Source organism: Hypanus sabinus, chromosome 3 (genome assembly GCF_030144855.1).
Source record: "Hypanus sabinus isolate sHypSab1 chromosome 3, sHypSab1.hap1, whole genome shotgun sequence".
In the NCBI taxonomy this organism is placed as follows: domain Eukaryota; kingdom Metazoa; phylum Chordata; class Chondrichthyes; order Myliobatiformes; family Dasyatidae; genus Hypanus; species Hypanus sabinus.
Window position 1 is genome coordinate 49,355,659 of NC_082708.1, and position 27,664 is coordinate 49,383,322.

The following is a 27,664-nucleotide window of genomic DNA, read 5'->3' on the forward strand; positions in this document are numbered from 1 at the left end:
GTATAGCATTTTTAAAAAAAAGGAAATATGATAGAGCTAAGGTGAGTGGGAGGACAGATGATTGGGAAGTTTTTAAGGAACAACAGAACTTAACTAAAAAGACAATACGGGGAGAAAAAATGAGGTACGAACGCAAGCTAGCCAGGAATATAAAGGAAGATAGCAAAAGCTTTTTTAGGTATGTGAAGAGAAAGAAGATAGTTAAGAACAAAGTTGGGCCCTTGAAGAATGAATTGGGTGAAATTATTATGGGAAACAGAGAAATGGCAGAAGAATTTAATGAGTACTTTAGATCTGTTTTCACTAAGGAAGACACAAGTAATCTCCCAGATGTATGGATGGGCCAAGGACATAGGGTAACAGAGGAAATGAAACAGATTGACATTCGGAAGGAAACGGTGATGAGAACACTGATGGGACTGAAGGCTGACAAATCCCCAGGTCCAGATTGTCTGCACCTTAGGGTACTAAAGGAGGTGGCCTTGGAAATTGCAGATGCATTGGTAATCATTTTCCAATGTTCCTTAGATTCAGGATCAGTTCCTGAGGATTGGAGAATGGCTAATGTTATCCCACTTTTTAAAAAGGAGGGAGGGAGAAAACAGAGAACTATCGACCTGTCAGCCTGACATTGGTGGTGGGAAAGATGCTAGAGTCCATTACTAAGGATGAATTAGTGGCATATCTAGATAGCAGTGATAGGATTGGGCTGAGCCAGTATGAGCCAGTATATTTACCAAGGGTAAATCATGCTTGACAAATCTGTTGGAGTTTTTTGAGGATGTAACCAGGAAGTTAGACGGGGGAGATCCAGTGGATGTAGTAAACCTCGATTTTCAGAAGACAATTGATAAGGTCCCACATAGAAGATTGGTGGGTAAAATCAAAGCTCAGGGCATCGGGGGGAAGGCATTGACATGGATAGAAAACTGGTTGGCAGATAGAAAGCAAAGGGTAGCGGTGAATGGGTGTTTCTCGGAATGGCAGGTGGCGACTAGTGGGGTGCCTCAGGGCTCGGTATTGGGACCAGAGCTGTTTACCATTTACGTTAACGACTTGGATGAAGGCATAAAAAATAACATCAGCAAATTTGCTGATGATACTAAGCTGGGTGGCAGTGTGACATGTGATGAGGATGTTAGGAGAATTCAGGGTGACTTGGATAGGCTGGGTGAGTGGGCAGATACTTGGCAGATGGCGTTTAATGTTAATAAGTGTGAGGTTATCCACTTTGGGAGTAAGAACAGGAAGGCAGATTATTATCTGAACGGTGTAGAGTTGGGTAAGGGAGAGATACAAAGAGATCTCGGAGTCCTTGTTCATCAGTCACTGAAGGTGAATGAGCAAGTGCAGCAGGCAGTGAAGAAGGCTAATGGAATGTTGGCCTTTATTACAAAGGGAATTGAGTACAAGAGCAAGGAAATCCTCTTGCATTTGTACAGAGCCCTGGTGAGACCACACCTGGAGTATTGTGTACAGTTTTGGTCTCCAGGGTTAAGGAAAGACATCCTGGCTGTAGAGGAAGTGCAGCGTAGATTCACGAGGTTAATTCCTGGGATATCTGGACTGTCTTATGCAGAGAGGTTAGAGAGACTGGGCTTGTACACACTGGAGTTAAGGAGATTGAGAGGGGATCTGATTGAAACATATAAGATTATTAAGGGATTGGACAAGATAGAGGCAGGAAATATGTTCCAGATGCTGGGAGAGTCCAGTACCAGAGGGCAAGGTTTGAGAATAAGGGGTAGGTCATTTAGGACAGAGTTGAGGAGAAACTTCTTCTCCCAGAGAGTTGTGGGGGTCTGGAATGCACTGCCTCGGAGGGTAGTGGAGGCCAATTCTCTGGATGCTTTCAAGAAGGAGTTAGATAGGTATCTTATGGATAGGGGAATCAAGGGATATGGGGACAAGGCAGGAATCGGGTATTGATAGTAATTGATCAGCCATGATCTCAAAATGGCGGTGCAGGCTCGAAGGGCCGAATGGTCTACTTCTGCACCTATTGTCTATTGTCTAATAGGTTACAGGGAAATAAAAGGGGGAATGGGATTGACAACATTATTCTAAGGCTGGCATGGACTCAATGAACAGAATAGATTCCTTCTATGTTGAAATGAAATAATATGGAAATAAAACCAGAACGCACACAAACTCTCTCTACAGATGTTGCCTGACCTGGATGATTTTGGTAATTTTGTTTTTATAGAAGATTTAAAAGTATTTTAAGTATTTTACTGGCACTTGTTAAAAATACTTTTGCGGATTACAAAGCAAACCTTTCAAGTTAAAGATGCAGTTATTTCTCTTCCAAACACATCAAATAAAACAAGTTTTTGTTGGTCTCAGGCATCAAGGAGAAAATTAAACATTAAAATTGTGAGACCTAATAATTTAATTTACTTTTATTTATGTTCAAGTATAAACAAACTCTTGTTGGCCTTTCTGTGATAAGCAACTTGCATAACTGCAGGTGAAATTCACAGTAGCGGGACCAGAGGCAGCCTGCAGCAACAATGCTGCTGTACAAAATTGATTTCAATGCGAGACAGCTTATGAACCAGCAGAAGCACATCACGTTTCTTCTATTTGCAATAGAGCAGTTTAAAGAATTTGAAGACACAAATTGTATGGAAACATATCATAACCATAACTGGCAGACTGAAATGACTTTACACTGAAAAACTACTGTCAGTGAAACTTGATTATATATTGTTCTCACATGAGATAAATCACCTTGTAGAAAAGATGAACAGTTATGCACAGAGGAAAATGGAACCAAAGCTAGTTGCAAATGTACCAATTACTTTGAACCATTATTAAATAGACAGGCATTAAATTTAGTAACAGGGATGCACAGCTGGGATGGAAACCGGAGTGATGGGGCAGTTGGTATGAAAGTCAATGCAGTGTGTAATGAGACTGTGAGGAGGAACAGGCAGAAGACAGAGCAAAATTGCAGACAGTGGGATGAGTTGAAGTGTAACATGGGAGCAAAATCTAAAAGGGTGAATACAGGACCGAAGGTGTTATATTTCAATGCATGGAATAAATGGAATAAGGTAGGTGATCTTATAACAGAGTTAACGAGATTAGTAGGTATGACATTGCGGGTATCACAGAGTCGAGGCTGGAAGATCATAGTTGGGAGCTTAACATCCAAGCATATACACTGGATCAAAAAGGCAGGCAGGTAGGCAAAGGGGGTCGGGTGTGTCTGTTGGTTAAAAATGAAATCAAATCCTTAGCAAGAAGTGACAGGATCAGAAGATGTAGAATCCTTCTGAGTAGTTAAGGAACTGCAAGGGTAAAAAGACCCTGATGGTAGTTATATGCAAGTCTCCCAACAGTAGCCAGGATGTGGGCTATAAATTACAACAGGAGATTGAAAAGGCATATCAAAATGGCAATGTTACAATAGTCATGGAGGATTTTAAGAGAGAATTTGTAGAATGCTAATGAGATGTCTTTTTAGAGCAACTTGTGGTTGGGCCCACTAGGGAAAAGGCTACTCTAGATTGGGTGTTAATAAGCTAAATTTGATTAGGGAGTTTAAGGTAAAGGAACTCTTAGGAGGTAGTGATGATAATATGATAGAATGCACCCTGAAAAAATGTTTAGTAGTATCCTCTAGAGTGACGCAAAATACTTAAGTTCATCCACCATTTCTTTGTCCTCCATTACTACTTCTCCAGCATCAATTTATTGGTCTGCTGGAAAATGATGCTGTTGAGACAGTAATGGGGGACAAAGAAATGATGGATGAACTTAATAAGCATTTTGCGACATTCTTCACTGTCAAAGCCACTAGCGGTATGACATAAATGTCGGGGGCAGAAGTGGGTGCAGTTGTTATTACAAAGGAAAGGTGCTTGGGAAGCTGAAAAGTCTGAAGATAGATACATCACGTAATCCAGATGGAATACAACCCAAGGTTCTGAAAGAGGTAGTTGAAGAGATTGTTGAAGCATCAGTATTGATCTTTCAAAAATGACTAGATTCTGGAAGAGTTCCAGAGGACTGGAAAATTACAAATGTCACCTCACTCTTTAAGAAGGGAGGGAGGCAGAAGAAAGGAAATTATAGGCCAACTAGCCGGATGTCAGTGGTTGGGAAGATATTGGGATACATTATTAAAGATGAGGTTTCGGAGAATTTGGTGCATGATAAAGTAGGCCAAAATCAACATAGGTTCTTGAGGGGGAAATCTTGCCTGTCAAATCTGTTAGAATTCTTTGAGGAAATAGCAAGCAGGATAGAGAAAGAAGAGTTGGTGGATGTTGTTTATTTGGATTTTAACAAGGTGCTGCAACAAGATAAGAACCCATGTTATTACAGGGAAGATACCAGCGTGGATAGAAGATTGGATGACTGGCAGGAAGCAGTCAGAATAATGGGGGCCTATTCTGGTTGGCTGCCAGTGACAAATGGTGTTCTGTAGGGGTTGGTATTGACACCACTCATATGTCAATGATGGAGCTGATGGCTTTATGGCCAATTTGTAGGTACAAATGACAAAGATAGGTGGTGAGGTAGGTATTGTTGAGGAAGCAGGGAGTCTGCAGGGGGTCTTGGACAGATTGGGAGAATGGGCAAATAAGTATATTTAAAGCAAAGGTTAATAGGTTCTTGGTTAGTTAGGACAACACAGATTAGGGCAAGAAGGGAGGAGAATGGGGTGGAGATATATAATAAATCAGCCATGATGGAATGGTGGAGCAGAATTTTGGGCCAAGTGGCTCCTACAGCTTATGGTGTACTAGAGGTGTAGACAGTATTAGTTATACCACATTACAGGAAAGTTGTCAATACACAGAGAGGACGTGGTGAACATTTAAGTGGTGCTAGGACTAGAAAATACTGGGGACAAAATAAGGCCAGACAACTATGGTTAGTTTCTTTGAAATAGATGAGAATAAAGGGAGAGTCAGTTGAGGATTTTAAACTATGGAAAACTATTTCCTTTAGCAGGATAAATTTAATACAATTGATAGGATTAATTGATGCTTTAAATTATGCTTAATTTATCAATTTCAATAGAAGAGATTTTTCAGTGCTCAACAAAAGTATGTTCCATTTAAAAGCAAGGACAGTAAGGCTGGGGAGAGCCAACCTTTTATAATTAAGGAAATAAAGGAAGGGATCAAACTAAGATACAAATGGATACAAAGTCACCAAGAGTACTGGGGAACTGGAAGATTGGGAAAAGTGATTAAAACAGCAATAATGAATCACTAAGCAAGTACTACTAAAAGGGGAGAAGGATTAATAAAGAAAACTAGCACAAAATAGAAAAGCAGATTGCAAAAGTATTTATACTCGTATAAAGAGAAAAGGGTGGCTACAGTAAATATGGATTTCTTGGAAGACAAAAAGGGAGAATTAATATTGGGTGATGGGGAAATGGCTTGTTTCTTGTTTCTACTGTGACGTTTTCGGTGTATCAGTTTCTTCTATTTTGTTAAGCCATTCAACTTTTAACCAATTTGCAGTCCTTTTGCGCTTCACACCGTTAGCTTCTTTTGAATTCGACATAGTGAATGAATATTTTTTTCCCAATAAAAACTTAGTAAGCTCTCTACAGGATTTGAAACAGGTCTTTGTAAACCTTACGTTATGAACACTGTCCACCAAAGATGGCTGCCGCCATGATGCAGCTGTACAAACCGGAACAGGAAAGGTGAGGTGATGTAAATTAGTGACGTGCATTGCGGTATTTGAAAAACTGACTAGTTAACAGAAACATTTAGCTAAAAGGTTATTTTCAATAAGTATAATTATTAATTACTACATTATTTTAGGTAACTAACCTTTTGTGCGCACATTAATTTCCTTTGTGCGCTGGTTGAAAAATGTGTGCGTGTGCACACACTCACAGCTTAGAGGGAATGGATATGTCCTGATGGATTGGAAGCCAGTGAATGTCAAGAGACTTTTTTTTAAAAAAAAAAGTAAGCAAAAGGCAGGTAACTATAGATTAGTTAATTTAACTGTTGTCAGGAAAATACCTGAAGCGATCATTGGGGAAGAAATAGTGAGATTTCTGGATATAAGTGGTTCCATCAGGCAGGGAGACAACAAAGATTAAGGAAGGGCAAGTTCTGTTTGGTAAACTTACTGGAGTTCTTTGAGGATATAATGAATGTAGTGGATTTAGGGAAACAGGTGGATGTTGCACACTTGAGTCGGCAAGGGTCTGGCAGGTGGAGTACAATATTGGTAAATGCAAGGCCGTACACTTAGAGGGAAATATCGAACATCAAATTATTATTAAAATGATGAAAGAATGCAGAATGTTATTGTGCAGAGGGACTTGAGAGTGCGTAAATCACAAAAGGTTGGTTTGCAAGTGCAATGGTTATCAAGAAGGCAAATGGAACATTGGTTTTTACTATGAGTGGGATTGAATTTGAGAGTGGAAGGTTCTGTGCTGCAGTGGTACAGGCTACTGGTGAATCCACAACTAGAAAATGGCATACTGTTCTCATCTCCTTACTTGAGGAAAGATATACTGGCTTTGGAGATGTCGCAGAGAAGGTTCACCAGCTAGATTCAGGAGCTGAGGGGGTTAGCCTATGAAGAGAGATTGAATCACCTGGGAATATACTTATTTGAATTCAGAAGGATGAGAGTGGATCTTATAGAAGTTTAAAAAGAAAATTCACTGAAAAATATTAGGATTTAAACAAACAGCTGCAACAAAAGAATCTTGTTTGGCTTCTGAAAGTCTCTGTTATAATTGAGGTGGTTTTAAGTACCCGAGACTCGTACTAACCAATTTTGTTGAACACATGGAAGAGAGCTAAAATGCACAAGGGCAAAGTCCTGTATTTAGAAATAGTATGGCAGTATTTTTATACTGGCTTTGTACCTTTCCAAAAAGTTAACAGAACATACTACTTCATCCGGTAAAGGTTAAAATGTACTGCAGAGGTACTAATAAACAGAATGTTTTTTTTAAAGTATAGATAAGGTTCTTTATAATATAAAATGGATATTTCAGACCACAGGATTTCATTACAAATTCATTGTTAACATTATAAAGACAATATACAACTTTCAGTAGGCACAAATAATTAAATCTAATGTGCAGTAGATTCAAGTTCCATTTCGCGTCCAAAATTAATCATTGAACATTTTAGTCAAAATTTATGTCTGTACAAAATGAAAATCATCTTATGTTAATTGTACAATATAGTATAGTTACACATAACTCTAGCCGACAAAAATAAAGATTTAGAGTGTCTGTAGACACTTCCTTTTTGCATAGGTTCCATATTGCAGCCTGAGTCTAAAGGCAAGTTGGAAATGACAGAGTAAATTCACTGAATCCAAACTACCGATGAGAAACCATGATCAGGTCAGAGGTTCAAGAAGAATCTGCTGTAGGTCTGAGAGCTATTATAGCAAGCTTTCAAATAGACTGAATTCCTGTGTTCTGTACGCACATACGTATACTATATAAGTCTAGTTTGAAAGCTGAAATAGCAAGCAAGGTGTGAAACTGACTGAGTTTAAAATGAGTAGTTTAACTATGAAAGCTTTTCCAATTTTTGCCCTTGACATAGCCTTGCTACTTTGAGTGGCACTTTGTTGTTTTAGTGTCACCTCATGTTACCAGGTAATTACAATGGGAAAAAATTGTTACATGACAAGCATTTCATCTAGTGGTACACATTTATATATACACACAAGTATTGTATTGATCATACCCAAGGTTGCCAGCCTGGGAAGAGACGACTGAGGTTCTTCGGATCTCTAGCTTGTTGTATGAGTAGATTCACCTGCCCACCCACACTGAGGACAGCACCTTCTTCAACTCCCTTCAACTTCTCCTGCAATCTCAGAAGTACACGTTCTGCCACCTTATTGATGCTCTTTGTATCGCTGTTGAAAGAAAAACATGGCAGATAACTTTGGACCTGTGCCAGATGCAAGATGCAACTGTCTGCAATCCTAAATCATAGAAAAGACAAAGCAATTCATAGAACCTTAACAGATAAAAATCAATACTAATCCCAAGGGAAGTATGCAGCTTCCCAGCTTTTCTCTTGCACTTTCTCTCCCAAATTTCCTGCTAATTTCCCCACTTTGTGAGGTCAGTGCTAAAGATTATCCCAGCAAAATAAACAAACTTTCTATGGACCTTGACTGTAAGTATAGTACAGGGATAATGCTTCCATGCTTGAGGTGTCCAGGACCTTGAGTCATAGACTCAAAATAAGGGTCAACCATTCACAACAAAAATAAGAAAAAATCCATAACTCAAAAAGGAAATGAATTTTTGGAACTCCCTACTGAAGGCAGCTTTGAGCCAGTCATTGAGTCAAGATAATCAAGGAGATACTCAGATATTAAGAGAAACATTGGATATAAGGTTACAGCTGGAAAGTGATGAAGTGAATGATCATCCTTGATCTTATTGATCTGTCACTGAGGGGCACAGAAGACCAAAGCAAGATTATGTGTAGGAGAAAAATTAGGCCATTTGGCCCATCGAGTGTGCTCTGTCATTTTATCATGGCTGATCTATTTTATCTCTCAGCCCCAGTCTCCTGCCTTCTTTTCATTCCCTGACCATACAAGAATCTATCAACCTCCACTTAAATATACATAAAGATTTGGCCTCCGTGGCTGCCTGTGGCAATGAATTCCAGATTCACCACTCTCTGGCTAAAGAAATTCTTCCTTATCTCCATTCTGAACTGACACCCTTCTATTTTGAGGCTTTGTCCTCTGGTCTTAGACACTCCCTCAATAGGAAATATCCTCTTCACATCCATTCTATCAGGGCCTTTTGCAATTAGATTTCATTTAAGTCACTCCTCATTCTTCTAAATTCCACTGGAACAGGCCCAGAGCCATCAGATGCTCTTCATATCACAGCCATTCAATCCTGGAATCATTTTTGTGAAACTCCTTTGAGCCCTCTCCAGTTTCAGCACATCCTTTCTAAGGTAAGTGGCCGAAATCTGCTCACAATACTCCAAGTGAGGCCTCACCAGTGCTTTATGAATGAAGTCTCAACATTTCATCCTTGCTTTTATATTTTAGTCCTCTTGAAATGAATGCTAATATCACATTTGCCTTCCTGACCACAGATTCAATCTGCAAATTAAATTTTAAGGAATCCTGCACAAGGACACCCAAATCCCTTTGTGCCCCTCCACTTTTCTCTCCACTTAGAAAGTGTCAATCAGTTAATTTCTTCTACCAAGGCCATCAATTCCATCATCAATCATTGACATATAATGTAAAAAGAAACGGTCCCAACACAGACCCCTGAGGAACACCACTAGTCACCGGCAGCCAACCAAAAAAGGCTCCCTTTATTCCCACTTCTTTCCTCCCGCCAATCAGACACTGCTATCCATGCTAGAATCTTTCCTGCCATACCATGGGTTCATAGCTTGTTTAAACAGCCTCATGTGTGGCACTTTGTCAAAGGGCTTCTGAAAATCCAAGTGCACAACATCAACCAATTCTCCTTTGTCTATCCTTCACAGCCCTGTATATTTGTGCATCCACTTCGATGGAACTGTTATGAAGGATGAACAACTCTGATGAGCAGAAGGGTGCAGAGTTGCCCATGCCCCTTTTGGAGAATCGCAAACCGTTACTATTTCGATGCTGCTAACAAGGAAGTAAGAGAGACAAAAGAAAACATGCCAGGACAGCTGTTACTGATAACAGCTCATGAGAGCGAATGAGAGAGACACAGATAAGAGGTAAACAAGTTGGAACTTCTGCTATTGATAAGAGAGGAGAGGAGCCATTGATTTACTTCTATTGTCTTTTGGAGAAGGATTGTTTACTTGGTACTATTCTATTCATTGAAATTCTTCAGTGGACAGCTGGAGTGGGCTGGTTTGATGAGCTAAGCCATTCAAAACTGATTGACACTTGAAACCTCGTGAGTGGGGATAAAAGTGAGGTCTGGGGTGACACCCCTTAGATGCACCAGGAGACACACTAGTGGGCATCAGACACCCATGAGAGAGTGTGGGGCATCGGAGACCGAACGAAGGATCGGTAAATGTTAACTCAGTGTTTATAGCGAGGCCGGTGGGGGCTTGTGTGTGTGTCCACCCTTGCCTGGGTGACGAGTCCACCACGGAAGAACGGTCTAGTTAAAGGATGGAGGGGTCATACTTGAATGGCCACAGCAACAACACATCGACGGATCAAGATCGTAAAGGAAGGTTGGTAAGACAATAGCTGTTACTGTTCGCTCTCTCTCTCTCTCTTCAACAATTACAACATCGACCAACAACTACCTCAGCCTGCATGAACTGAACTGAATGTTATATTTCCATGTGACAATTCATTATCCCCTAGACAATGATAGCTTGTTTATTATTGATTACTATTATACCCACACTTTTAGGTTTAGTATTGCTAACGTATATTATCTGTATATTTGCATTGATATTGTTTTGTATATTTTTACTAATAAACACTGTTGAAAATAGTACCACCAGACTCCAACGGACACTTCAATCTTTGCTGGTAAGACACCCAGTTACGGGGTATGTAACAAATTGGGGCCTCATCTCGAGATTTGATACCAAATTGGGGGGCCAGTGAATCGGACTATATAAGTCCAGAATTTGACCTGGTTGTGTGGGTAACCAGACGGGAAACCAGCAAAGATGGATATAGACAAATTTTTAGAAAATCTGACTTTGAAAGCGCTAGAGGATGCCACAAAGACAGACTTGGTGAATATTGCAAAAGGTTTAAATATCACAGAGGTGAAGTCGTCAATGAAAAAGTGGGAGATACAGAGGGCCATAGCCCAGTATTAAATGGACACAGATGTGTTTTTGGCTGATGCATTGGATCTGTTCCCGGAAAAGAAACCAGTTGTTGGGGTGGTTCAGTTAGAGTTGGAAAAATTAAGGTTGGATGCGGAACAGAAGAAAAGGGAGTATGAGCTCCAGCTAAGGGAGTTAGAGGCGAAAAGGGAGAAGTCAAGAGCTGCATGGGAGAAAGAAAAAGCCAAAAGGGAGATGGAGGAAAGGGAAAAGGAGAAACAGAGGCAGCATGTGCTGGACATGGAGAAGTTAAGGCAACAGGGAAGAGTCCAAGGAGCAAACCGAGAGGAGAAGTTTAATGTTAGTAGGGAGTTAAGGTTAGTACCTCCGTTCGAGGAGACAGATGTTGACAGTTACTACTTGCATTTTGAAAAGGTGGCAGTGCATCAGAAGTGGCCCAGAGATCAGTGGGTGGCGTTGTTACAAAGTGTATTAAAAGGGAAGACTCAACGGGCATATGCGGCGTTGTCTGAGGAGGAGACTGAGAATTATGAGAAAGTAAAACAGGCTATCCTTCCGGCCTACGAGTTGGTACCTGAGGCATATAGACAAAAGTTCAGAGATTTAAAGAAAGTGTGGAACCAGACGTATGCAGGGTTTGCGTATGAGAAGGGTGTGCTCTTGGATCGTTGGTATTCAGCAGAAAGGGTGGAGGAGGAATTCCATCATTTCAGAGAGTTAATTCTGACTGAGGAATTTAAAGGTTGTGTTTCAGATAATATCCGGATGTATCTGAATGAGAAGCCGAATAAGTCTATATCGGAATTTGCCAGGTTCGCAGATGAATACGCCCTGACCCACAAGACAAGGTTTTCCTCAAATAAAAGCTATCAGAAAGGCAGTAGGGATGGCAGAGAAAGTCCACTGGCTAAGGTAGAGAATAAGCCAGGAGTTAGTGGTAAAGGTAAGGAGGAAGACAAGCAGGCTGGCAGGAAAGTTCCTGACTTGACTTGTTATAATTGTGGAAAGGTTGGTCATATTGCATCTAAGTGCTTTGCTCCGAAGAAGGAGACAGGAAAAGGGAAAACAGCAGTCCCTGCAGGGTGTATTGAGTCGATCAGCAAATCGACGAGAAAGGCCAAGGTAGATAAAATACGAGAGGGGCGTGAGAAATTTATTTCAGAAGGGACAGTGTCTGTGAAAGAGGGAGAAACCCCAGTTCCAGTGCGGATCTGGAGAGATAATGGAGCTGAGCAGTCATTAATCCTAAGTAAGGTACTAGATTTTGGTCCTGAGACTGGAGAGGTAGTTTTGAGAGGCATAGGAAAAGGGACAGAAGCTGTGCCTTTGCATGGGATCATTTTAAAATGTGACCTGGTATCTGGACCAGTTGAAATAGGGGTGCGGTCAGAATTACCGAGAGACGGCGTGGAAGTCCTTGGTAATGATTTAACAGGTGGTGAGGTGGGGTCAGCAGTGAAACTGACAAGCAAGCCTGTGAGTGCTGAGGACCCGCCCCTGGATTCTAAGATCTATCCCACATCCGCAATCACTCACAGCATGTCGAGAAAGGCGGCTGAGAAAGAAGCCAGTTTAAATGAGTCCAGTGTTGATTTGGCTGAGACGTTTTTACCAACTCTGTACCAAGAGGGGTTAGGGGATGGTGCAACGGAGAATAGGGAGGTGGAAAAGAGTAAAAGAGAAGAGGTAGACCTACTCTTAGCAAGAAGAGAATTTATAAAAGAGCAGGGATGTGACGAGGAACTGGTGGCATTGAGAGAGTCAGTTCTTTCTGAGACAGGGATTGAGAAAGAGCCAGAGGGTTACTACTTGAAGGAGGGTGTGTTGATGAGGAAGTGGAGGCCCACCATGGTGCCAGTCGATGAGGATTGGGCAGTGATACATCAGGTGGTAGTTCCGAAGGTGTATCCGGATGAAATTTTGAACTTAGCTCATAAGGGACCTTTAGGTGGACATTTGGGAGTAAGGAAGACAGTGGATAGGGTAATGAAGGATTTCTATTGGCCAAACATGAGAAAAGATATTGCTGATTATTGTAAAAGGTGCCATACATGTCAGGTGGTAGGAAAGCCAAATCAGGTTATCCCTAAGGCACCTCTCAGACCAATACCCGCTTTTGAGGAGCCTTTCTCCCGAGTCATTGTGGATTTTGTGGGTCCGTTACCTAAAACTGCGAGTGGGCGACAGTACGTCATGACCATGATGTGTGCAGCTACACCATTTCCAGAGGCTGTGTCTCTGGGGAATATTAGGACCCCTGCGGTGGTGAAGGCACTTATTAAATTCTTTACCACAGTGGGGCTACCTAAGGACCAGGGGAGTACATTTACATCCAAAGCATTTCAGCAAATGAAGACCCAGATGGGAGTCAAACAAATTTTAGCTTCTGCATACCATCCGGAATCCCAAGGAGCGTTGGAAAGATTCCACGCTACACTAAAGACCATGATTAAAACTTATTTTCAGGAAAACGTTCGAGACTGGGATGATGCTTTACCACTTCTGTTATTTGCAGTAAGGGATACAGTTCAGGGATCTCTGGGGTTCAGTCCGTTTGAGCTCGTTTTTGGTCACAGGCCCAGAGGACCTTTAACCCTACTTAAAGAAAAGTAGTCTAGTCTGAGCGTTCAAGTCAGTGTGATTGACTATATTTAAAATTCCGGGAAAGACTTCATAAGGTATGCGCCTTGGCAAAAGAAAATCTTAAAGACTCCCAGACAAGAATGAAACAATGGTATGACGAATGAACGAGAGAGCAAGAGTTTCACGTGGGCGATAAGGTTTTGGTCCTATTTCCTGTAGTTACCAACCCCCTACAGGCAAGGTTTTAAGGACTGTATAAAATGATTAAGAAAATAGACTCACTGTGATGTGATTGAAACACCTGATAGACGAAAGCCGAACCAGTTGGTTCACGTGAACATGATGAAAGGTTATCATGAAACAACCCCTGCGGTGGTCGGTGCAGTCACGAAAACTGATGAGGCAGAAAGGAGTGTTGAGGAGGAACCAGAGCGGTTTGAAAAGGTAAGTATAGTACCCACCAGATTAGAGAACTCTGTTATTTTAGCAAACCTTGCTGATAAAGTCAATCACTTAGAGCCTGAACAAAGGGAGCAGTTAACACAGCTCATTAAACGGCATATAGATTTATGTCTAGATGTTCCAAGGAGGTGTACAGGAACCCAGCCTATTAAACAATCCCCTTATCGGATGAATTCGGAAAAGAGCAAGCTAGTAGGAAAAGAGATTGAGCATATGCTAGCTGCTGGTATAATCTGCGAATCCTCTTCAGCGTCGGCCTCTCCCTGCGTGGTTGTACCAAAACCAGACAGCACCGTAAGATTCTGTACCGATTACAGAAAGGTGAATGCTGTCACGCAGACAGATGCTTACCCTATCACTAGGGTGGACGATTGCATTGATAAAATGGGGAAGGCGAGTTACATCACTAAGATTGACTTGTTAAAGGGGTACTGGTGCGTTCCTTTAACGGACAGAGCTCGAGGAATTTCAGCCTTTGTCACCCCATCTGGGTTTTACGAGTACAATGTTTTGCCGTTCGGAATGAAAAATGCACCAGGGACATTCCAGAGGATGATTGACACTGTGATAAAAGGGTTAACCAACACCAAGACTTATACTGACGATGTGGTAGTTTGGAGTGACACCTGGGAGGAGCACGTTGAGGCTGTAGAAAACCTGTTTAAAAGAATGTCTGCAGCCCAACTTACAGTGAACCTTGCAAAGAGTGAATTTGGTCATGCCACAATCATGTACTTGGGGTATGTGGTAGGACAGGGGCAGTTGGCTCCTGTGCAAGCAGAAGTCAGGCTATTTCCGAGGTTCCTGTACCCACCAATAAAAGGGCACTGAGAAGGTTTTTGGGCATGGTGGGATACTATTGAAAATTCTGTAAAAATTTTGCGGATATTGCTCTCCCACTTACAAAACTCCTACGGAAGGAGGAAAAATTTGAATGGAGCAATTCTTGTCAGAATGCTTTTGAAAAGTTAAAAACCATATTGTGCCATCACCCTGTGTTAAAGGCACCTGACTTGTTAGAACCCTTCTCCCTGGCGACTGATGCAAGTGATGAGGCTACAGGGGCAGTCCTATCGCAGAAAGCAGGGGATGGGGTGGAACACCCGGTAGTGTATTTCTCTCGGAAGTTCAATGTGCACCAGAGGAATTACTCTACCATGGAAAAGGAATTGTCGGCACTTGTTTTGGCAATACAACATTTTGAAGTGTACATTTGTTCAGCACAAAGACCCTTAATTGTTTATACAGATCACAACCCGTTGGTATTCCTGGCTAACATGAAAAATAAAAATAGGTTATTAAGTTGGTGTCTGATACTGCAAGGATTGGATATTAAGATACAGCATATTAAAGGAAGTGATAATGTAATCGCTGACTGCTTATCTAGATGCCAAGTTGAATGTATATCTGTATTGCTCTGCAGTTTAAAAAAAACGTTCTGTATTTTGTTAGATTCTGTAATTCTGTAAGACTTTGTATAAGTTAATTTTCCCCTTTGGTGAAAATTCGTAGAAGGATGGGGGTGTTACGAAGGATGAACAACTCTGATGGGCAGAAGGGTGCAGAGTTGCCCATGCCCCTTTTGGAGAACCACAAACCATTATTATTTCGATGCTGCTAACAAGGAAGTAAGAGAGACAAAAGAAAACATGCCAGGACAGCTGTTACTGATAACAGCTTATGAGAGCGAATGAGAGAGACACAGATAAGAGGTAAACAAGTTGGAACTTCTGCTATCGATAAGAGAGAAGAGGAGCCATTGATTTACTTCTATTGTCTTTTGGAGAAGGATTGTTTACTTGGTACTATTCTATTCATTGAAATTCTTCGGTGGACAGCTGGAGTGGGCTGGTTTGATGAGCTAAGCCATTCAAAACTGATTGACACTTGAAACCTCGTGAGTGGGGATAGAAGTGAGGTCTGGGGTGACACCCCTTAGATGCACCAGGAGACACACTAGTGGGCATCAGACACCCACGAGAAAGTGTGGGGTATCAACGACTGAACGAAGGATCGGTAAATGTTAACTCAGTGTTTATAGCGAGGCCGGTGGGGGCTTGTGTGTGTGTCCACCCTTGCCTGGGTGACGAGTCCACCACGGAAGAACGGTCTAGTTAAAGGATGGAGGGGTCATATTTGAATGGCCTCAGCAACAACACATCGACGGATCAAGATCGTAAAGGAAGTTTGGCAAGACAATAGCTGTTACTGTTTGCGCTCTCTCTCTCTCTCTTCAACAATTACAACACATCGACCAACAACTACCTCAGCCTGCATGAACTGAACTTTATATTTCCATGTGACAATTCATTATCCCCTAGACAACGATAGAGCTTGTTTATTATTGATTACTATTATACCCACACTTTTAGGTTTAGTATTGCTAATGTATATTATCTGTATATTTGCATTGATACTGTTTTGTATATTTTTACTAATAAACACTTTTGAAAATAGTACCACCAGACTCCAACGGACACTTCTATCTTTGCTGGTAAGACACCCAGTTATGGGGTACGTAACAGAACTCACACCTGTATTCCAAGCCCCCTCTGTTCTACAACAGTACCCAGGGCATTTCCTTAGGGAAGGCTTTAGGAGGGGGTGCAGAAGGCAATTACTCAAATGGTACCCGAGACTTAAATTTTCGGCCAAGTCTGGACTGATAGCTTTCCTGACCTCCAAAGAGGTTTCATGAGAACATTGATGGAAATATTCAATATCTTGAAGGTCTGTAGGTTCAGATGGAACACACTTTTTAAAGTGGCAACAGAAATATCTTCCTTTTCTGCTACATGGTTCTATAACATGCTTGGCATGGATCAGTAAAAGTTTGGTTAAAATAGTGAGTTTTATAAGGAGAATGGGTCTAACGGAGGGGAATGAGTTAGGGAGCCAGACAGATTTAGGGCACAAACTAGATGACTTGAAGGGTTACTGAGCTGGAGGTTAGAGTGAAGTCAGAGGTCCCCAAGTGAGATTTGAAATTCAGCATTCATTCAACAACTTCAGTGAATAAATCCCACTGTAGGGCAGCAAAAGCCCATAGTGCAGCACAGAATATATACATTAGAATTTTGGAAGGCATAAGCCTTCCATAAAATGTGGTTCACTGTAGCAACAACAGTAAACATTGGAAAATAATGAGAATCAAAGTATAATTCAAGTAGTTTCATCCAGCTCTTTAATTGCTCAATCCTAATAATTCAACACTATTTCATTTCTTTGATTTGAGCTGATATCATGTTTTGGGGTTCAAGCTGGGCAATTTTCTTCTGCTAGGTAATGTAAAGATTGTGAATACGTAAGTCAAGTTGAATTTAATGTCACCTGCACATGTATGGTTTTGGTACAGAATCTCCATTTAGTAATTTAACCTTTAAAATCAGACATTTAAAAAGTGCTGGTTTACAAGAGTTTTCCTGGTAAACACAGAACTGGACAAAAAGATTTTAAAAATTCAGAGTTGTTATAAAACAGGAGCCCATTAGAGCAATGCAGTTAGCTCCATTCGCCAGTTCTTTCTCAATAGACAGTGCTTTTATTTTGGCTACTTATCTACTTTCTGAATAGCAGAATTGAATCTGCTTTCATCTACTTTTAAGGCACCTTTTTGTGTTGTATTTTATTCACTTGGCATTCATATTAATTGTGTTCTTTGGTTTCAAGTCATTCACCAACAGAAATAAAGTTTATTTCTTACTTTCTGTCAATTCTTCATTATTTTCAGTGTTTAATAAAACATGTTTCCCAGCCTTCTCTGCTCATAGGAGAGCAAATTCACAGAATATGCTCATCCCTGGGACCATTCTAGTTGTTATTTCTTGGGCCTAGGCTTTCACTTTCTTCCTAAAGTGCAGTGCCCAGAATCACTCACAATCCTACAGCTGGGGTCAAAGCAGTACTTACCTTTCTTTGTAAAGTTAAAAGGATTCCTATTTAATGATATATTATCAACTGATTACTTTTATCAGATGAAGCTCTAAAATTAGCATTATTTGTCACATGTACATCAAAACATAAGAGTGAAATGTGTCATATCTGTCAACAACCAACACAGTTCAAGGATGTACAGGGGGCAGTCCACAAGTGTTGCTATGCTTTAGATGCTAACAAAGCATGCGCACAATTTAACCCTAACCCGCATGTGTTTTGTTTTGGGATGTGAGAAAAAACTGGAGCATCTGGAGGAAACCCATGCATTTACAGGGAAAACAATAGAATTTCCTGACAGTAGCGGAAAATGAACTTCAATCTTCCGATTGCTGGCACAGTAAAGCATTACATTAACCACAATATTGTCGTGCCCCCCCCCCCCCTTGTACCACTACATTTTCCAATGGTCCTGTAATTGTAGAAATGTCATGCCTACTTAATGCATGCAATCTAATTTTATGGCCTTGAATTTTTAAAAGGTGTATGCAATGAGTTTGCAGGTGCCAATGAAGCTGAACTGTTTGTCCTTTTTGTTTACCTCATTTTTTAAAGAAAGGCATGTAACTTGTTTTGCTATTTTTTAGTTCACTGCTGACTTTTACTGTTGTTAGTGCATCTATTCAAGTGAGTTGTGGACACTAGATTGTTTAGCATCTTTGGAATTTCCCTTAATTGCAGCATGAGGATCACTACAAGCAGACCGGACCCTAATCGAGGAAGGAGGCATTCAGAAGTAATTCCACCACTACTTCAGTACATCTGAAGAAATCCAATTTGCAGATTATTTTCAGGAAAGGGACATTAGAAAGACTAAAATTCCAGGCCTTCAGAACTCCAGCACAACGTAAGGATTGTTGATGTGCTGGTTGCATAATAAAGGTCAGCAACCATTGTGGATGCGGGCCTGCCTCTCAGGTATTGCTGAATTAGTATTTCATGTTTTTCTCCAATGCCCAATGAACCTGAGCTTCACATGAGCCTTACATAGAAATATAGGATATTATTGAATGCTGCTAGTTGGAAAGGTATTGTCTGTCTCCAGTGACTTTAAACTTTATCCTGTGGCCATTTCAGGCTCAGGCAGAAACAACTGGTGGTGCACGAATGCATAAGGCAGGTGACTGCTGCCTTCCTTTCCAGGATGGCCAGCGCTGATGAGGGCAGTCAGAAAAAATAGGTGATCAGTTATTTTGGCTCTGGCTGGCTTTCTGTGGGTGTAGACTGGCATAATCTATATAGGTACAGCCAGCAAAGAACCTTAGAACAGGATTGTCCATTGAACATTGTCCATGTTGAATAAAACAAAAACTATGTCTTTTACAAGTGTGCATCAAATTTATAGATAGCTACCATTTTATCTTAGTCCTCAGTTAGTGCATGCTCTCGCCCTGTTCTTTCACCTTCAAGCAGCCAATTACATTACCATTCAGAGACAAGGACAGTTTTAAGTTCTTCTTGGGCTTCCAGTCGGGTTCAGGGATTGATTATAACCAACGTTTTGATAACAAGCTCGGCCATCTTCTACAGGAATGTGCGCGACAATTCCACGTGAAGAGACTACATAGTCTGTTCACGTTGATGTCCACAGCGGATCTATTGTAACGGATATGCAAAACCACTGTGGAATGCAACCTCATGAACATCGGGATGATGTCTTTGTTCCAGCATCTCAGAGGGAAGCTAAAGAACAAAGAAGCCTCGTCTTCTCTTTATGCAATGATACAAAGCGACGGATATTGCAATAAACTTCCTCCCCTTAGAGCGGGGGTCGGCAACCCGCGGCTCCGGAGCCACTTGTGGCTCTTTCACCTCTGTGCTGCGGCTCCCTGTGGCTTTGGGAAATAATTGGCCAGTATTTAATTAAAATGTATTTTATGTTAGTTTGTTAGCTTTTGAAATGTAATTCTAAATTTGAAGATTATGGTGATCTTGTACAATCTAAATAAGACTTTGTGGCGACACATTTCCTGGCACATCCGAAACGGCTCGCAATTAGCCAGCGTTCAGGCTAAGGGAGATAGCCTACGGGGGTTTGTGAGTACGCGTCTTTTGCAGCATCCGCGCCCATGGGGGCTGGGTTGAGGGAGGCTTAAAAGCAAGGCTGTTTAGTTCGAATAAAGTTATTCGACTGCAGTTTACTGACTGCGTGAGCACACCGCTACAACGTGTTTTTATCGCTATTAATACACGTCACCAATGCCAATACCTGACACCCGTCAGTGCGCGATTTCTTTAATTTTTCGATCCAAGGTAAGCCAACTATGGAGAATTCTAAAAACAGAAAAGTGACTGAAGAAAACAGAACGTTTAATGATACGTGGACAGATTCATTTGCTTTCACTGTTGACGAGACTGGTTTACATATGAGATTGCTTAATATGCAATGAGAAACTAGCAAACAACAAAAAGTCAAATGTCGCAAGGCATTTCCAGAATAAACACGCAGCCTTTGCTCAAAAATATCCGGATGGAGATGAGAGAAAAAAAGCCGTTTCGGAACTGATGCGGAAGGTTGATCTGAGCAAAAATCATTTCCAGAAATGGATGAAGTCTGGAAAATCAACGACATATGCTAGTTACATTGCCGCTCAGGAAATAGTCAGGCACGGGAAGCAGTTTACAGATGGTGAATATATAAAAGAATCTTTCATTAAGATTTCAGAACATCTATTCACGGACTTTAAAAACAAGAGTGAAATTGTGCAGAAAATCAGGGATATGCCCCTCTCTGCAAAGACTGTCAAAGACAGAACCATAAAAATGGCAGAAGACATCACAAGACAGCAAATTAAAGACATCAATTCAGCTGTGGCCTACTCGATTGCCTGTGACGAGTCTAAAGACAAAGCTGATATTGAACAAATAGCGCTGTTCTGCCAGTATGTAAACTGCCGGGCCACAGGAAGAAATGATTGAGTTGATACCTCTAAAAGGCCAAACACAGGGGGGGAGTACATCTGTGAGGCTGTCTTGAATTGTTTAAGAGCCAAAGGAATAAAGACCACCCATCTGGTGTCAGTAGCTACTGGTGTCAGGGCACCGAATATGACGGGAACGCACCAAGGGATTTGTGGCTTTACTGCAGAAGTCGCTGGACAGAAAGCTGCTGACTTTTCACTGCATCTTGCACCAAGAGGCACTGTGCGCTCAAACATTTCCTCCGGAATGCACAGAAGTAATGGATGTTGTCATTCAGATTGTCAATAAAATAATGGCAAAAAGTTTAAATCACCGTCAATTCCGTTTGTTGCTGGACGAGCTGGAAAGCGCATATTCTGATCTCCTGCTGCACAACAAAGTCTGGTGGCTGTCCAAAGGGGAGGTGCTGAAACGCTTTGTCGCGTGTCTGGAAGAAGTGAAAACTTTCCTGGGCAGCAAAGGGCTCACCTTTCCTGAGCTGGAACAGCCAGAGTGGCTGGAAAAGCTACACTTCATGGTAGACATGACAGCGCACCTGAACACGCTGAACACAGCTCTTCAGGGGAAAGGACGCACAGCCCTGCACATGATGGAGGATGTTTTGGCATTCGAGCGCAAGTTGACAGTGCTTTCCAGAGATTGACAGAAAGGCACTTTGTCTCACTTCCCCAATTTGAGAGAGTTCAAACAAGGTCACGACATGATAAATTCGGAGTATTTACATTCTGCAATTATCGCAATGCAAACATCGTTTGGGAAACGCTTCTGTGAGTTCAGAGAGGAAAAAAAAACACATTATCCTTCCCGGTCACTTCCCTAAGCATCGATTCATCTCTACTGAATACGACTGCATTGGCAGGTGTGAGTAAACCTGATCTTGAGATGGAACTGGCCGACATAGCCGACGAAGACATATGGGTGTCCAAGTTTAGACGCTTGACAGCAGACCTTGAAGATGTTGCCTGTCAGAAGGCCGTTCTTGCTCAGAATCACAAAAGGAGTGATATTGAAAACCTCCTCCAACTGGACAAACTTGTGTTCGAAACATAGAATGCTTTCCCCGACATTTATGTAAACATTAAAAAGTATGCGCTTGGAGTCCTGTCGATCTTTGGATCCACATATGTATGTGAGCAGGTGTTCTCCAACATGAACTTTATTAAAAACAAACCGCGCACGCCTCACAGATGACAGCTTGCGATCCTGTGTAAAGATGAAGGTGACGTCATACAGCCCTGATGTGCAGACGCTGTGCGCTGAGGTCCAGGAGCAGAAATCCAATTAACCAAGTATGATAAATATTTTAATTGCCTATTGTTTTACGTATATTCATATTTTTTCGTTGTTCATTGAAATAGTCCTTTTATTTTTCAGGTTGACAGCTGGCTGACGTTATTTTTGGTTTGCTGCTGGCGGAAAATTTAAGTTCGGCGTTTTTCATAAATACAAGAAGGACTCAAATAGACATTGAGTATTTTACTTAAAAGTAACCTTCAACCCAACGTCTTTTTTTCGGAGTTCAAAATGTTTTTGTTGCATGCAGAAATGTAATTTCGTTTTCTCTGCAGGAGTTCATCAATTTCATAAATGCAACACATTATAGTTTGTTTATACATAGCATAAAGGCAAAAAAAACGTTGTATGCAGTGTTATTTCATTTTAAATGTCAAACGGGTTTTGCGGCTCCCAGTGTTTTATTTTCTGTGGGAAACGGGTCCAAGTGGCTCTTTCAGAGGTAAAGGTTGCTGACCCCTGCCTTAGAGGTAAGTAAGTGGGGGAAAAAAATGTTCTAGTGCTTTTCAAGCGTATATGATGAATAAACTCTTTAGGATCATCCCTGAAGATGATGACAGAGTTTGTCATTGAAACGCCGGTCATTATTGATATCTGCACCCGGCTTGAAGCCCCGAGAAGAGTTTATTTGTCATATACACTGGGAAAGCACTAGATTCTTTTTCACAAGGATGCTCTCTTAAAATGTGGTTCTTTACACCAGTGAGGAGCCCCCCAAAAAGGTCTTGGAACTTGGAACCAAAACCACTTGTTGATGAGAAATCTCATTATGCACAGTACTTGTTTAATGAAGATGTGCTTCAGGTGCTTGACAGATATGGATGTATCCTAAACACACTGGCTGTGGACTCCAAGACTGATGGTGATTGGTTGCATTTCAAATGAGAATATGCAGTAGTGAGATTTGAAAGCGCGGGAAGAAGGTGCAGGTAATGCAAAAGATGCAGTAAAGAACACTACCTGGGAAGCAGATGTTTTGGTCATCCACTAATTAGAGATATAAATGTCAAATTCCCTTTTCCTGCCACCAATCCAAACCAATTCAGCAAATAGCAATGTTTGCCCTTCCCAAAAGCAGACACTGTAACAGCAAGTAAGATTCAATTCTTTAGATGCATGAAAATAAACACTTAGTTGTAAAATGTAAAACACCTACAATCTCTTTGTATTCACCAAAGATAGGGGCTGACTAGTAAAATATTAGTTTTGATAGAATATTGCTACTCTCCTTGTCTTTGCTATCAACTCCCAAGTCTACAAACTTTCACACTTGCAAAGTTCCTTTCAAAACCAATGCTAAAGTGAGAACTGTATATTGTCCTTTCGTAAGTTTAAACTGTTACGTACCCGTGACACGTGACAGTGGTGTACTTGTCATGTGACTGGGGTTGAAGCTATACTGGACTTGAGGTAATGGTCTTGTGATGGTGGAGTGACATCATTTTCCCGCCAGCAGAGGTCATGTGACAGGTTTTTTTTTTACAGGGTATAAAAGGAGGACCCCTCCCTATGAGGAGGGGCAGTTCGTGGCTGGATTTGCCATGTCGACTTCATGCCACTGCGTGATTTAATGTTATGACGCAGTTTAGTTGAAAGATGAAGTTTTATCTAATGCCTAAAGTTTAAAAGGTCATTGCCAGCAGTTTCTTTATAATACTGCTAGTTGAGAATCAGTGGAGAGTGAAGATCAGAGTTCGGGAGTTAAAAGATCAAGGAGAATCGATTTCGACGGTGAAACAGGTTTGACCTTGTTTGATCCTTATTCGGAAGGAATTCATTGACTGTTCTCGTGTTAATCCCTGCGAAATAGCAGAAAGGATTGAGTACAGTGTTGTAAAGGAAAGGTCAGTGCCTTTAAGCCGTTTCGTTACGTAAATTCTCCATGAGAAAAGTTCGATTTGGGAACCGAAGCAACACGACGTGAAAGTGAATTTAAATCGTCTTAAAAAGTCTCTCCCTTGAATGGACTGTGAGCATTTTGAACTTTTGCAAAATTACTTTGAAGAACTGTTTTGGCAACATCACTTTAAGAACTGTTTAAGCTTCATTGCTTTAAGAACTGTTTAAGCTGCTGCACAGCAGCTGATTTCCGGTTACGTTAGTGATTTGTTTACTTTGGGGGGGTTTGATTTCAGTGTTTAATAAACATGTTGTTTGTTATAAAAACCCTTGCCTAACTCATATATTTATTGTTGCTTGAATCCGTAACAAAACTAAGTGGCTGTGAATCCTGGAAATAAAGTTAATGCCCTGGGTGTATTGAGAAGCTTGGTAACATAATGCACAAAAATTGTGATCTGACACTTTCTGTCCCTCATCTCCACAATCCCAGTTAACTCTGTCTTTCTACCAATTTAAAAAATAATTTAATGAATTTTACTTTATTCCTAGCACCTGCTTGTCAAATTAGCCCATTTTGCTCAACCTACGGAATATTCTGCTCCTTAATACAATTCGTAACAATGAGGTAATATACACAAAAAGCTGGAGAAACTCAGCAGGCCAGGCAGCATCTATGGAAAAGTATACAGTTGACGTTTTGAGCTAAGTAACTTTGACATTGATCATTGTATATTTCAAAATCATGTTGATTCTTACATAGTCTTTCCATCACATTCTGTATCTTCTCCAGCCACAGTGGAGTTCAGTGTAGAGTGAAGGTCTGCATCTTCTTCAGGTCTCTGTTGTAGGTAAAGTGCTTTTAAAGGATTCATGGTCCAGTCAAAAAGAGGATCATACAGCAGCACCTAGAGAGCAAGGATAGGTATGATAGATTCTCATAACTAAGAGCAGTGGTATGTCTTGATAAAAAAAAAAAATCCCCTTTCATTTTGAATTGACATTAATGATTTACTAACTTTATTGGCACTTACAGCCTCAAACAAGGTACACTGACTGTGACAAAATTATTCAATGCTGTAATTACTTAAAAAGACCAGCAGGTCAATAGCAGATGTTATTTCATTGGTTCTTCACTCATCCCTGGAACATCTGGACAGTGAAGATGCATACAGTTGCAAGAAAGTTTGTGAACCCTCTGTAATTACATGATTTTCTGCACTGATTTATGCAGAAAACCAGGTAGTTGCAAAAGGGTCATATACTTTTCTTTGAAACTTGTAGAATCAAAATGCTCTTCATTGACTAGTTTGACATCCTCTCAAAACTAATCAATAAGCTTCAAAACATAGGCCTCAATACTCAATACCTCCTTGTGCAAATGGATCTTCAATTTCCAAATCTGTAGACCCCAGTCAATTTGGATTGGCAACATCTCTTCCGCAATCTCCATCAGCACAGGTGTATCACAGATCTATGTGCTTAGGCCCATACTCTACCTGCTTTAAACTTATGACTGTGAGGCTAAGCACAGCCACAATGTCATATTTAAGCTTGCTGCGGACACTGCCATTGGCTGAATCAAAGATGGTGACAAATCTACATATAGGAGAGAGATTGAAAATCTGGCTGCCACAATAACTTCACTCACTCAATGTCAGCAAGATCAAGAGCTGATTTTTTACTTCGGAGGAGGGTTCCAGAGGTACACGAGCCAGGCCTCAATGGGAGGGAATCAGAGATGGAGTAGGTCAGCAACTTAAAATTTCTCAGTGTTATCATTTCAGAGGATCTGTCCTGAGTCCAGTATGTAAGTGCCATTATGAAGAAAACATGGCAGCGTCTCTACTTTCTCAGAAGTGTGCGAAGATTTGGCATGTTATCTAAAATTCTGACAAACTTCTGTAGGTGTGCGGTGCAGACTATATTGACTCATTGCATCACGGCCTGATATGGAAACGCCAATGCCCTTGAAAGGAAATGCCTACAAGAAGTAGCCTAGTCCATCATGGGTCGAGCTATTCTGAGCACATCTATACTGAGTGCAGTTGCAGGAAAGCACCATCTATCATCAAAGACTCCCACCATCCAGACCATGCTCTCTTCTCACTGCTGCCATATGGGAGAAGGTACAAGAGACTCAGGACCCACATCACCAGGTTTAGTAACAGTTATTACCCTTCAATAATCAGGCTGTTGAACCAAACAGGATAACTTCCCTCTAATTAACTCATCCCATCATTGTACTGTTCTTATAACTTATGGACTTCCTTTCAAGGACTCTTCATCTCATGTCCTTGATATTTATTGCTTATTTGTTGTTGTTGTTATTATTATTGTATTTCTTTTTCTAGTTCAAGCTGGTAAAACCTGTACGGGCATAGCCAAACAAACTCATTTCTCAACTGCTTAGAAATTTTGGACTATTCTAGTGGTGTTTAGTATTGTGGCTTTCTGAAGATTTATGTAAATATTGCTCTGTAGGCCTAATTTGTTAATGGTATGCTAGCGAGTTTGGGATGATACCAGTTGTGAATACTACTATTGGAACAAAGTATATCCTGTTCACATTCCATAATCTTTCAATTTCCTCTTTTAATTCAGCATATTTCTGGTGCTTTTCCCTTGTTGATTTCTGTATGTTACATGTGCTTGGAGTGGCTTTATCTATTAAGTAAGTTGTTCTTGCTTGTTTATCCTGTAATACTGTATCTGAATAGTTATTAAAGATTGTTCTATTTGTAATAATAGATCAGTCATAATATAATTTGTTATATATGTTTTTTATTTGACTCCTAAAACTTGATCAGGCTTGTATTTACAGTTAGTTATGGTGTCTATTATGAATTTGTATCTTAAAGCAAGATTTTGATGAATGTTTGTCACTTCATTGTGTCTGCATATGTAATCAGATTGAGTTAAATTCCTACAGGATTCTGTAATATGTTGGATTGTTTCTGCTTTCTCTTGGCACTTTCTGCATATATTGTCTTGAATTTGTTAGTTTTTTTATTATGTACTTTTGAATTTTTTTGTGTTAACCACCTAGTGCTGTATTGCCACAAGGAATCCCTGTTTCTGGGAAGAGGTCTTCAACTCTGAGCCAGGCATTCAACACTTCCTTGTTGACATCTAGTCCACTCAGATCATGGGGATGTCTTCCATGCAGGGTCATACTCTTCTACTGGTTAACTTTTTTCTTCTGTAGTGATAATTTCTTCATTTTCTGGATTATGTTTTCACTTATGTTTAATAGTGTGTACTTCCTATCAGAATTGCTTATGCTTGCATGGAGCGCTGAGTCTGTTTTTGTTGATGAAAATATCGGGGGGGGGGGGGGGGCGGTGATTGATAAGTTTGTGGCCTACAGTAGAAGGAGTCACCTAGCACATTTATTTTTCAATACAGTCCCCTCCTGCATTTACACCCGCAGTCCAGCAGTTGTGGATCTCGGACCTCCAGGAAGTGTCCACAACAGGGATGATTAATAAGTTCATGGTCTAAGGTAGAAGGAGATGAGTTATACAGCTTTCATTACACGCACGTGCAGTTCAACTCTCTGAGTGATTAGGCAGGAAGTTTGAAGTTAATAATTGATCCCCTTCTAGTATATAGTTTTTCCTAAAATCTATCATTATTTTCTTTGTAAATATTCCAGATCAACTTTAAACCAAGATATTATGCAAAAAGAATACTTTAATATGGGTATAGCGAAAGTGTTTAATTTTTGTTAATTTTTTTACTATTCGCTCAGTTTTTCTTAAGCCTTGGAGTAGATTCTGTCAAATGTTTTCCCTTTATTGCACTATTATCGATTTTCTCTGCTTGTTGATACCCAGATACTTGCGTTTCATTGT

At 40.7% G+C, this 27,664-nt stretch overlaps 1 protein-coding gene across 4 annotated transcripts in view; it reads right to left on the reverse strand.

The window, feature by feature from the left end:
* Positions 1 to 2,333: 2,333 nt before the first annotated feature.
* atm (ATM serine/threonine kinase) overlaps positions 2,334 to 27,664 on the reverse strand; it is a 179,380-nt gene continuing 154,049 nt past the window's right edge. For all 4 annotated transcript variants that reach the window (XM_059964267.1, XM_059964266.1, XM_059964269.1 and 1 more), the window contains 2 exons: positions 24,567 to 24,715; positions 2,334 to 7,884 (listed from right to left, as the gene is read on the reverse strand). In XM_059964267.1, the coding sequence (XP_059820250.1) occupies positions 7,704 to 7,884; positions 24,567 to 24,715 (330 nt within the window). In that variant the 3' untranslated portion in view covers positions 2,334 to 7,703. The remainder of the gene's footprint in view (positions 7,885 to 24,566; positions 24,716 to 27,664) is intronic.